The 13,363-nt window shown below is 38.5% G+C and overlaps 1 protein-coding gene across 6 annotated transcripts in view; it reads right to left on the reverse strand.

Annotated features, from left to right (window-relative positions):
- The window catches only part of nrxn3a (neurexin 3a), a 182,444-nt gene that overhangs the window by 57,981 nt on the left and 111,100 nt on the right, over nt 1-13,363 (reverse strand). For 5 of the 6 annotated variants that reach the window (XR_007033016.1, XR_007033015.1, XM_047341757.1 and 2 more), the window contains exons 11-17: nt 8,375-8,578; nt 6,413-6,439; nt 3,569-3,688; nt 2,507-2,627; nt 1,665-1,925; nt 725-915; nt 30-203 (exon numbers count right to left, since the gene is read on the reverse strand). Coding sequence is in view for 4 of the 6 variants with exons in the window: in XM_047341757.1 (XP_047197713.1) it covers nt 30-203; nt 725-915; nt 1,665-1,925; nt 2,507-2,627; nt 3,569-3,688; nt 6,413-6,439; nt 8,375-8,578 (1,098 nt within the window). In the remaining 2 variants the exon portion in view is untranslated. The remainder of the gene's footprint in view (nt 1-29; nt 204-724; nt 916-1,664; nt 1,926-2,506; nt 2,628-3,568; nt 3,689-6,412; nt 6,440-8,374; nt 8,579-13,363) is intronic. The other variant, XM_047341759.1, reaches the window with a different exon arrangement.

A 13,363-nucleotide genomic window follows, 5' to 3' on the forward strand; every position in this document is an offset into this window, starting at 1 on the left:
ATCAGGCTGCGATTTGAGGGACGGTGTACCTTCGCATCCACGCTCAATCTGCCCGCTGCGGAACAAGGCGTCACTGAGGAGGTCCGGCAGGCGACCGTTGAGGTCCACTGATGCCAAACAGCCCTGGAAGCCTTCTCTGGAGGCCACAAGTTTGGGCAGGCTGCCGTACATGCCTGGACCCAGTCCTGCGATGAACAGATCACCTGGGGCAAAAGACAGATTATAGAGATATCTTATATTAATATGTCAATGTTACACATTCTTTCTGTAAGTGTCAATGTCTTACAGATCTGTGCAGTTTTTATTTGTCAGGGTAAAATACATTTTGATGTATTTCTTTGAGTAAATTGTAAATGTATTTAGATATGTGAAATAACTGTAACTCCCACTTCTTGAACAAATTATTTTTGAATAATAATCATCAAATGTTAGAAGTTACACAGTAAAATGTAAGACAATTGCAGAACAATATATTTGTGATTTACGTATATTAACAGCATTTATCATTATGTTTATAAAAAACAAACCTTTTGCAATTACTTTGCTGTTGCAGTTTAGTTGCATATAATATTTAAGTCCAACAGGCTTTTCTCATACTCAAGCAAGAAGAAATTCTGAAATGACTTAAATTTTTGCAATTAAACAACTTAAACCAATGTGGCTGATTGAAAGCAGTGCATATAGTGAGATATAAACATGTGGACAGTTTAATGGCCTTTGATACCTTTGAGGTCCAGGTTCTTGGCCCCATTGATGCTTTGACTCGTGGCTGTAGCATCTACTTTCAGTGTGTGGGTGTTGCTGTTGTCTCGGGTAATAGCCACATTGTGCCACTGGTTGTCGTTCAGTGCCCTGTCACTCTTGCCCTTGATGAGGTTCGGCCCGTTTCCGAGGTCAAAGACATAGTGGATGTATCTGCAAAACAGAAAAGTTGTTGAGTTGTTATATTTGCTGTGTAAAAAAACGTCCAGCCTTCTAACTTCTTACTTGTGATGTTCATAAACCTGCAGCCCTGGAATTGTGTTTGATCCTGGGGGATGCACTGGCCACATGTGATTTCACATCATATAAACTTTACAGTTAAATAAATGTTGTAACCTAGAATAGTCAGTAACAGCATGTAACAGATATTATGCAGAACACTGGCATGACTAAGCTCAATCAGTGCTCATTGTGATGGTACTCTTAGAATAGAGCACCTAAAAACATCATCCATTTATTATTATTTATTATTCCTTTTGACCACATGGGGGCAGTAGAAACAAGTTGATGTGGTGAACTTATTTACTCATCCAGTAGTTACAGAGCGACATTATCATTCACTTGGAGTTTCTCTGTCCACAAGATGAATGTAAGTCCAATATTCACTCTCTGTTCCCACTGCTGTAGTCTTTCTAATGTGTCTACTGTGGCTTGAACAAAGGGATTGGGCTGGAAAGCTGAGCGTAAACGTACAAAAAAAAGCTCTGCTAAGTTTATGGCAGCTGCTGCTTCAATTCTAGGTTTTCTCTTACTTCAACACTACAAATGATTCCTTTTATACAGTCATTTTGAAATTATCAGTTCATACATTGTAATAAAAATACTGGAGATAGACACTTTAATACAATAAATCAAGTATATCAAAATGTCTTAAGTAGTTCAAAAGTAAAATGTAAACTTACCCTTTAACCAGTTCTACAGCGATAAAATCATTGCCATCTCCAGAGTTGAAAATAATGAAGCCGTCTGGCGAGGTCGTTTTGAACTGGAAGAAGAGATGCATGGACGTGTAGGCCTGCAGGGTGGCCAGGCTCAGGTAGCTGCTCTTGGATTTGAAGGTGACAGGGTCAGCAATAATGGAACGGACCCCAAAGCGGGCGTTGAGCTCGCAATAATCGATGTCACCATTCTTGCATAGGTCGATGTAGAGCATGCCGTTAAATCTGTGGAAAGGAAAGGAACAGGTTTAAAATTACTCTCCTATATATAAGGTTCTAAAGATCTTGTTCATGGATAATAGAAAGTAAAGAAATGTTTGGATAAGGACCCTTTGGTAAGATACTCTCCACAGAGTCTTTGAGCCATTTGGGGCCAGAAGAGTTCCACACCAAGCTAGCAAACACACTGCCTAATGCATCATATGTCTTTCAAATGTTATGTTCAATAAATGTTTAAACATTTGACTTTACATATTCAGGAGGCATAGTGCAACATTAGTATTCATCTTGTATAAATGCAAGTTCACTATTAACTCTGCACTCTGGTTTCCCCATTAACTAAGAAAAAATATATATATTAGTTTCTTATTTTCGACACCAGCTACTCAATAAATGTGTCTTCTGTTCATAGACAGAATTCTGGGACTGGACCAAAGAGCAAATGTGCTGTAAAACCAAAAAGATTACCCAAAAGGGGCAAAAGAATCCTGGAGAGCAACACAATGTGGGTGGCAGTTCTCTGTGGATTTGTTAGCTTGTCATCTAATTGCAATCAGAATCATTAATTGTAAAACTTGAGAATGTACCTGAGGCTCTGCAGGTGACCAATGAAGCTGGATGGGATGCTGGAAACAAAACGACGCTCTGTCATGATGCCCGTTTCAATGTTGTGGAACTCCAGACGAGTGTGGTCGCCCACCATTTGGCCTGGAGACGGGGAGGGTGAAGGGGATGGGTTGAAAAGAAAGACAAAAAAACGAAAAGAAAAGAGAACACTGTCTGACACTAACACAAAAGGGCTGATTCAAGGAAAAGATTACATTGGCAGAATTAGATGGATGCAAACTGTCACTAATGGCTACATATAGAGCCCGACTGATGTGGATCTATCCATCTATCTATCTCTCTATCCATCTCTATCTCTCTATCTCTATATCATCTCTATCTATCTATCTATCTATCTATCTATCTATCTATCTATCCATCCATCCATCCATCCATCCATCCATCCATCCATCCATCCTTCCCTGTCTGTCTGTCTCTCTCTCTCTTTCTATCTATCTATCTATTGTTTGATGTGTATGTGTGTGTGTGTGCATGTAAAAAATGTCTACAGATTCAGAAGATGTTTTTGGCTTGGCATTCTATTGTTTAACCATACACATTTTAGAAATATGAACAGAAATAACAACTGAATATAAATTAATTAATTAAATAAAATAAAATAAATATTTGGAATCTAAAATGTAAACATAAGTGCACATCTTTTCTGCTTATTCTTTGAAAAAAGGTTTTCATATTGGCAAACGTATCTGTGAAGATTCTCAGCCATCCACGTCATGGTAACCTCAGGAGTTCAACAAGTGTACGTAGGCAACTAGACTTTCTTGCCTGGTTTCCAATTTACACTTGCACAACTCCTGAAGATACCGATATGTCTGTGAACGGCTCATATCAGCTGACTTTTATGGACAAATTCACAAATCGGTCGGGCTCTAGTTACATGTCTACATGTTTTCTTTGTAGCAGTTACATACTAATACTGGCGGTCTCTATGGCAACACACCACAGTATGATGCAATACCTATTTGAAAGAAAAAAATAAGTACAATTCGTCAAGCACAATCCGAGTTGATGTAGTTAAGTACCTTCTGCTACATCATCGTCAACCATTAGCTTGTAGGTTTTTCCGCGTCGCACCACACGCACTGTATGCCATTCATTATCATTGAGCTTTTGCCCGGCATACAGGGTCTCCGGTCCCTTGCCTGAGAACAATGGTCAATCACAGAGTTAAAGACACAGGACATGAGGCTAAAACCAAACCTTTGTTTCCTCACCAGTCAGCCTGGAATCAATGGCAGAATTTAAACACCCAGCTTTTTAGATTTGCAAACTAGTTTTCTAACTAGTTCTTACGCCTTCAGGAAACAGAGGTTTGGTTTAGTCAGTGAAATATACAGTTAAAATATACAAACTACTTGACACCCCTGACATAAAGTCATTCTCATAAAATAAACCTGACCACTACGCTGCAGAACAGAGTAATGGCTCTTTAATAGTTTGAAAGGAAAGGTAGGAAAAATTACATTTACTTATGAAAGACTTTATTTTAATGTTACTTCCCTTCCTTCCATCTTTTTTCTCATTATATTAAATGTAGCCACTCAGACACATGCTCAATTTTTAAATCTTTTAGTCTTAGCCATTCCCAAATGTTTTTGATCTATTATCTAATGTTACCTTAAATAGGTTTGCTGACAGGAAATACAGAAATGTGTAGATTGTTTAAAAAGCCCTCAGGTTAGATACTAGCTACTAAATAACCATTTTTCAGTGTTTCAAAATCCTGATTGATTTGGAAAGACTTTTCACTAATCTCATTTTTAGTGTTTCCTAATGAGAAGTTCAGTTGGCAGGAGGATATATTTGTCGAGCCTTTCAAATCCATTACAAATAACCATTTCAAAAAACGATATGAAAGTTTCTGGTGTTGGATTTGTTGCCATTGGGGCCAATTATACAGCCACTTTTTGCCTCTTTCACATTGTTCTACAATTTCACAAGTATTACAAACCTGATTGTATTGTCTGTCAAATATCGGCATTAATAAAAGCAGAAACTGTAATGATTCTAACGTGAGTCTTTCCAATTGTCTTTCACTTGCTGAATGTAATCCGTAAAAAAGGTTCAGTAATCCTTTTCTTTCCTTTGACTGTAGGCACCACACAGCAACAGGGACAATTTAGATAAGTGATGTGCACATGTCTGCACAGATGGAACAGCATTGTTGACTGAAATCTCTTGACTTTTTCCCTACAAAGCTCACATGTAACTACATTAGGATTGTAAGTTTATCCAATCGAAATGTTGGGGTTTCTTTGTTTCACAAGGTTGTATTGATTGTACGTGCACTTCTAGTGGTAAAATTAACTAAATTACTCTTATATATCAACTGAAAGTTTCAGCCTCTTGATCTGTAATTACTGATTATTTATTATTTTGAATTAAAATAACTGATGTAAAAGCAAAGATCTAAAAAGCAATCCCTAATTATTTTAAAGGTTCAGTGTGTAGAATTTAGTGACATCTAGTGTTGAAGTGTCAGGTTGCAGCTGAATACCCCTCACCTAACCCTCCTCTTGCAAACATGAAAGACAATCTGTGGTAACCTTCCGTTGTAAAAAAAAACTCAAAAGGTGTTTAGTTTGTCCAGTTTGGGCTACTGTAAAAAACATGGTGGCCTCCATAGAGAGGACCCGCTCCTGATGTAAATCTAAAGTATTTAAATATAAAGGGCCCATTCTAGGGTAAAGAAAACAACAATTTGTACAATTTAGATGAAGCACACTATTGAAAACATTACTACTAAATCTTACACACTGGACCTTTAGGAGTAAAAAAAGTGTGATTATTTGGATGAGTTTTTGGTCTGAGAATATGAATGCACATATCTGGTGTGCATCATCTCTTAATCATCCAATGTTTTATCTCTTAAACAAATAAGTTTACCTTGAGTTTCTAACTGTATGAGATTCCTACATGTGTGATGTCTTATTGCATAAGACACATTAAGTACACTGATAGTTTAAATTGTATTCATCAAGGGGGAAATGCTGTGCTGTTTGCTCCTATGCGCTTTGGCTAAGTTGGTAAAGTTTATAACAAATATCTTTCAATTATTACCCTCATTCTGGACTGCTGTTTTACCAGATTTAAAAAAAAACTGTATGTCACCTTTTCATCTTTAGTCTTCTAAACAAATACTGCTCCATGCTGATGTAGATGTTTTGGGCTCTTGAAACATAACAAGGTAGCGTCTCATCTACTTATTACTGGTGCATTCAAATGTTCTAATAATTTATACTAATTATTAATTAATTATAACCGACATTAATAGGTAGAAGGACACTAGTACTAAAATCGTCAATACACTATTCAAATTAAGTGTCTCAGATATTGGCACCAAATGTATTAGAGTAGCAAAGACATACAATGCCATTTTCTCTCTAAATATCATTGAATTGAACAATTTGCAAAAACCTGCTTCTCAGATTTGAATCACTTAATGTCATCTCGTGTAAATACAATTGATTTCCTTTAGCAAAATAAAATATATAGTGTATTTTGTTACTATACAGTGCATAATGATGTAAGAATGGCTCTGTTTTTTTGAGAATAAATAGTAAATGGGACATCAGAACTATTGGTAGAAAATAAAGTGCCTGATTTTAAAAGAAAGACGTCAAGATACAACTAATTATTAAAGTAAGTCACCATTCCTTCCATTTGACTGAGGCTTTTTCTGCTAACGGTACTCAAACCAACTCATACTCATCCTCCACACGATAGGCTTAAGAGAAGGTAGAGAGTGGTGACTCACATTTCAAGAAAAAAAAAGAAAAGAAACAAAAAACACATATTTCCTTCGTAAAAAACCATCAACAGATCATAAACATAGAAAGCAAAATGAAACTTGAGTGTTAACTTACTGGAGTTACAGTTTATCCTGATACAGTCTAGATGGGGAAGAATAAATGACAGATGAAATTGCATCCTTCAAGGTTACTGCTGCAGACATCCAAAAACAAAAAGTCCACCCTTCCGGGGACGTACACATGCAGAAAGGTGGCCATTTTGATACGTATATTTAAATCAATGCCATATTATTATGAAATAGATTGTACATATTACATTTTCCAAAACAAGCATTTAATAGTGCATACAATAATTGCTGGATTTGTCATAGAATTGTGCTAGATGCTTTTTTAGAGCTTGTACCAGACTTCAAATGTATGAATTGTTTAGGGACAGTATTTACACTAAAATGGCCACTTGTAGTACCAGCTACATGAATTTTCCAACCCAGCACTGACTGTTGGATTTAGTTTTTAAATATTCGGCTCCAAAGCCTCTGCACCAACAAGGTGGCAGCCGCAATTCTTTTTAGAGCCATGGATCTTTGATTAGCAAATCCAAATCATATTAGTAAATCTTTCAGCAACAATTTGAATTTGTAAGACAATAGTGTGACCATGACATATTTGGGCCAGAATAACAGCTGTATGTAGCTATAATGACAGTGAGGGTTGGTCGCCATGTGGCTGGTGGTTTCATGTGTCGTCAACCGCAACAGAAAAGTGGGAGCAAACAGCCACGATCCAATCAGCACCAGCACCATGCAGAGGCACAGGAACCCCAACCACTGCATCTGGAGTACTATGCTATGCTAACAAGTGTAACCCTATGGATGGATCAGAGGCTAAATCTGTGTTTACACATTAAGAAGGTTGTTTAGAACATCACGCAGATTAACCTTGGCTAAGAAATTATAAAGGCACAGACCAATTTGAGCTGCAAACACTTTGAATTAATCTAGGGTATGATTTACATGAATTAATATACTCAGATTAGAATTTATCTAGCCATGTTTTGGCAAACAAGCTAACGTCTGCTAACATCGGTATCATTCTTACATTTTGTGATATTTACTGGATATACTTTTTACACAAAATATAAAGTAACTACATTTTCATTGTATTATTCTTTACATATTATGACTGGAAGTATTTGGGGTCACAGCCAGCTGTAGGTTTTGCTGGGCTCTGTTCTCGGGCTGTTCACCTGACGGGCCGCAGGCTTAAGGCCTTTGAAGGGGTGAATACCATCTTTTGACAAAGCATGATGGAAAATGAAGTTCGCAGGGGGAAAACGTAAAAACATAACACTGGAAAAAAAAAGCATAGACTTTCATAATAGACACCATTGCCAGCAAAGAAAACAACCACCCAGAAAAAACAGGAGGATGAAAGAGAAATTACTTCATGTCAGACTGAAAAATGAGGTTAGTGAGAAAGACAAGAATGGTTTCTCCAAATGTCCTGTAGAATGATGGACTGAAGACCAGAGGGCATACTTGGTGGAGGTCACCTCTTAGAAAGTCTCAGCACACTTTGTTCTTTGAAAAGACTTTATTAGAGATTAGACTTTAAAGCCCATTATCTCTACATCACAACATGTATTCTGATTATTGTGCTGTGACTGTCTCAAAAGTTCTGTAAATAAGAACATGGATATGACTATGGTTTGTCTTTTTCAAAGATGGGCCATACTTGTTAACCACTGAAATAATATAAGTTATGATGGTATAGCCCAAGCTGTTGTCCAGTATATAGTTGTATTCAGGAAGCAGTCCGTGGTTATCTGTGAGCACAAAACGCATTAACACCCATGCAATAGATAAAAACTCTCTTATCTATGTTCTAAAGCTGGTAGGAACCTTTAAGGGAACATAGGGATGAATAAGTGATGAAAAGACGAGATAGAAGATAGACAGAAAGAGAGTGAGAGGAGTGAAAGGACAGAGAGGTCACTGCTCAACAGTAGACCATCTCATGGTGAAGGATGTGGGTGTGGAGGCAGATGGTTTGGGTGGGGTGGGGGTCATACGATACCTAGGTTGACCGTGAGTTTGACGCGACCCCCATCCAACTCCAGCCTGAGTGTGTCGGCTGAGTCTTGGGAGTTGGTGGCCATGAGAAGGCCATAGGCTCGCTGGGAACGAAAACGCATGGAGACGTCCTCCGCCTCGGTGTGCATGATGATTGGCATCACCACCTTCATGTACATGCTGCCATCATAGGAGAGGATGGAAGCCTCTGTGGAAGAAATCCCGGTGCATAAAGAGATGTTAGCCATATTTCAAGTAAGGTTAAAGTCAGTCCCTGTGACAACATGATACTTTGTTCCAATATTCAATCAGTCATGCCAGCGGTCTCAAGGCTGGCAACGTGGATAGCTTCGTCCACTGCTTTGGTACAGACCATGACTGGATTAACCTGCCGAGGCTCCAGGGGCACTCTGCAATGAGTAGAGCTTTACTTATGTTGGGATACCTTGTCCTAGGTTTAGCTTGCAATTTAGACACTTAATTGAGGAATATGCAACACATGAGCACAAAACTGAGAAATGTAAAAAAAAATTCAAGTCAAGACCTCATTGAATAATTCCAGAAAATGTTCAATTATATGAGCATAAACCATCTTGAGAGCCTGGAGCTGTCCTTTCCAGACAAAAATATACTGACTTTGAGGGAGGAATTATTGGTGTTGCATGCAATGGCACTACCAAAGGTTTATTTAAGGAATCATTGTCATCCCTATCATCTGACATCAGTCACCTCACCAAAGAGAAGCAGATAAAGCAATTGGATCAGGGCTTGGTGTGATATATGAGTTAGATAATTTTGTGTGGCTCTTGAAGGATGTTCTAAAAATGTTGATGACCAATGAGAGAGAAAAAGTCCCCAATCTCTGACACTTGGCATTATTTACATTTTATGATATTTTTTATATGAATTACTATAATAAAGGACTAATTGGTTCGCTGCTGTGATCATGTCTGGTGAGACTACTTCTACATCTACAGATGACAAACACAAAGTGAAAGAAGGAAAAGGTTCGATAAAAACGTCAGTCTTACTCTAAATATTCATCAAAAATGTGTAAATGAAGCGAACCCTGCGAGCTAGTTCAGGCAGCCAACTCGAGCTGCGCTGCTCTAATCATGTGACATACATCATGTGACATACCTCACTCTCCACAATCATCTATAATACCATCACCCCCTTTGCTCGCACTGCTACTGGAGTATTGCTACCAGTTGCTTCAGCCCCTCCACCACCCCAGCATCCACCTGTAGGCTCCGACGGGGGGGTTACAAGTATTTGCTCATCACTCCCATCATATCTGTGTTATCATATCGGGGGGGGGTGATTAAGTCGGAGCCTAGACGCCAAACACTAAACCTGTTCTACTGTTGCAATAAACGTTTGAACGTGAGTTGTCTGACTGTAATGTTTCAACCGGAACTAGTCTTAACTAAAAACAATAAAAACATTCCAGTGTGGCAGGTCAATGTTAAAGGTACCCTGAAGGTACCATGGAGCAGTGTACTTATATGAGTGGGTATAGGTTTTGTTTGTCTCAAGCTTGTGCATAAGGACTGATCAACAGGTGGTGGTAACAGGCAGCAACATACCAACAATGGCAAGGGAGAAGAAGACATGAGGGAACATGGATGCTAAACACCAGTGATTTAAACCAGGAAGTTGATTCCAAAGAGGCGATTTGGTGTGTAACACTCACTGTGAACAGAATTTTCTTTGCTTACAAAAAACTCCAAAGGCCACCTTTAATGAAATAATAGGATGGAGAGGATATTAGGAGTGGGGTTACACGAGGAAGTAGAACATATAGCTATTTGCAACACACATATAAACACACACACACACACACTGTTTAATTGATTAACTGATGCTTGTGAACTTAATTCCTTTTCAACAAACTCCCATTGGATCCTTTTTTAACGTCTCGGTATATATAAATATAAATATATATATAATAATATATATTATTATGTACAATGACATGGTTTCACATGTTACACATCCTCTCCCTGCCCCTGGCTAAAGTTCAGAAGATTCTTCCAGAGTCTGCACGTCAGACTGAGGGGCTGTGCAAGTCCTTGTCACTGTAGTACAGCACAGACAGGAGGAAGGACACTAGTCCAAAAATCCTTGAAGCTTAACCAATTTTGGTATACATGTATTCTTGAGATTTATTATTTTCAATATCACCATTGTCTGATGCGTTGATCACTGAGTACTTGGGAGCTCAGACACCGATAGATAATATAGCACCCACCCAGGGAAATCATATTGCATGTGACCTTTCTGGATAAATTGACATTGAAGATAATAAAAAAAATGAAGATTAACCAATCCAAGCCACTATGCGTCACTCAACTGAGCCAAACCTGTGTCGTTCCTCTATTTCCCCTATTTGATTGCCTCAAACTGTCCGTGGTACTACCAACCACACAGTGGATACACACAGTGACACCTGAGAGCCAAATGCTTGACCTAAACAGCCCCACAACAAATGAGTATAACAACTGTTAACAACCACACCCTTGTGCCGGAATGTCAGCTTACGGCAGCAGACCCAGAAAGTTGTTGAATCTATGGTACATTTTTTGATTATTTTGTCGCTTCAATTCTTTTAATTGTTTTGCTGTTGTCAAGGTCAGTGCTCTGTTTTTGTGATGCTGCTACATTGGAATCCAGCAGACTGGTGTTTTCCTGAGATCCACCTTGGCCGTCTGAGGTGTTACAGAGCTCACAGTGGTCACAAATGGCAACTGTGACCATGACAATACAGATTGTACATGTTATCTGACAAATTACTTCACCCTCTGTGGCTACAACAACAACAGTCACAGCTACCGCCACCCCTAACCCTAACCCAGTAAAGACTGAAATGAATTTTTTGTCTTATGTTGAGAACAAGCTGTTTTAATAATTAAGCCAATAGATATTACTGTCACTTGGGCTCGTTGCAGTTAGCCATGTTGATTCCATGTCTTACAGTGTGTAGACTCATGAAAACAAGCCTCTTTTCTCCCTTATCCCATCTCCCAGCCTCCTTTTCATCTTGGTCTTTCATATCCAGTGGCTGCATTTTGTTTGTTTGTTCACAGAACTTTTGGCTTTTCAAGTTTTCAAGTGCAATGAGAACACAGCTTAAATCTGTATCTGCTGCTATTTTAAGACTTTATTCCTCACCAGCAGAGAAGAGGAAGTAGAACGAGGCGGGGAAAAACCCCAATGTGTTTCGGCAACTTTAAGCTCTCTTTTTCTTTAATGAAAGCTCACAGCCAGGATCCAACAGAATCAGCAGCTAGACACCACAGGCTGGTGTTTTTATTGCTGTTATTTCCCTGTTACTGCCCACTCTCTGTTCCACTTCATCTTACATTCATCCAAGCAGTGCTGGTTGCTGTTTTCCTGCACTCAACTGGCATCAATCTGAGGCGATTATTTGTCCTGTCACATTAACTTAATATGATAAATGAACCAATAATATGCTGAGACATTACGTGTCCTCTAAACGCCCTTTGTTCAATTTTGCTGCATGACGAGAAGGATGAAGTTTCATCAAGTGGCCAGAGGGTGGAGACACAGTCCGTCTATCTGCCTGGAAATTCTGCAGCCAGCAAAGCAGGAGGGGAAGAAAATAGGAGGTGAGGAAGTAGAAATGATGGATGGAACCCAGAGTAGGAGAAAATAAAAACAAGCTATCACTTGACTAGTGATGAGCCTAATAACTGACATATTGAAAATGGAGGTTTATAGAAACAAGAGATCTGAGAAAGACAGGGGAAAATGGAGAGTGAAAAACAAAAAGTGCCAGTACATGGACTTCAAGGACATAAACATGCAGAAAAGGGTGAAGATTAAACTATACCAGGGAGTGATATAGTTTAACTTCAAACGTCTGGAGCGTGCATTTAGAATAACAGCTTAAATAGTTTTGTTATGAGCAAATTTAAAGGTGCTATAAACTGACAATTCAAATTGTCATGTATAGTGCATTCATAACAACTATAACATTACATTTGCCTGTTAATAATTTTATTACCTTATGCTGTCTGAAGTTCTCTCAATACAACAAAACAAAATACACGACAACATTTCACGAAATGGAAAAGGATGATACATCCATGGTCAGTACATCTGATGGACTTTACTCCTACATAGTATTACTGACCAAGGTTAGTTCAATTAAATTGACTTGACTTAATCAACAAACATAATGTTTTCTTGTGTTTTTTAAACAAAAAAAAAGTTGTGTTGTTGGGTTTTTGATGTGTAATCTAACACGTAGATAGGGAAAGATATGCAACAAAAACCAGATGTTTCTGTTCCTGTTAGATGTCTTAAACCCTGTGAGAACCCATGAGTCTTCTTGTCATATTTGTGTCATAATTTAGGAATCTCCACTTAGAATTCCTTTTGTATGGTCTAACATGTCAAACTTCAAACATATAGTGACAGATGTATACTGTCTATACTATATGTTTACTTACTTTTTAGACTGTCACAACTTTGGCACCACACAAGGGGTTGAGTGAAAATTGGAACTTTGATGAGCTCAGAAACCTGACAGGCTCAGTGGGGTCTGCTGTACAGTTGTAACTCATTTTCTGGACAGACAGGCCCAGAATAAACCAACACACACACAGAAATACACAGACCTAAAATGCATCCCTGCATATGGATATGTAAACACTGACTGCCGACTGTAGTGAGGATTCTCAGGCCTGCAGACAGTTCCACAGCAGGAAACATCTGGACCAGCTCTTCAAAACTGGCTGCAGTCTCATTAATGAAACAGCATATTTCTGTATTGACTTTCCTATTACAGCTTGACAACATTGTCACAGGCTTCCAAATTGTTGGTTAACATTAGCGGACGTTTATGGTTATGATTTAAAATGTATGGAAAATGAACAGTGGTCTTCATGTGTCTAAATGACAAATAAACCTCTTTCCAACCAGGGCTAATTTACTGTAAGAGAGTATAAGTCAAAGTGCCAGATAT

The sequence above is a fragment of the Hippoglossus stenolepis genome, chromosome 10 (genome assembly GCF_022539355.2).
Source record: "Hippoglossus stenolepis isolate QCI-W04-F060 chromosome 10, HSTE1.2, whole genome shotgun sequence".
Taxonomy (NCBI): domain Eukaryota; kingdom Metazoa; phylum Chordata; class Actinopteri; order Pleuronectiformes; family Pleuronectidae; genus Hippoglossus; species Hippoglossus stenolepis.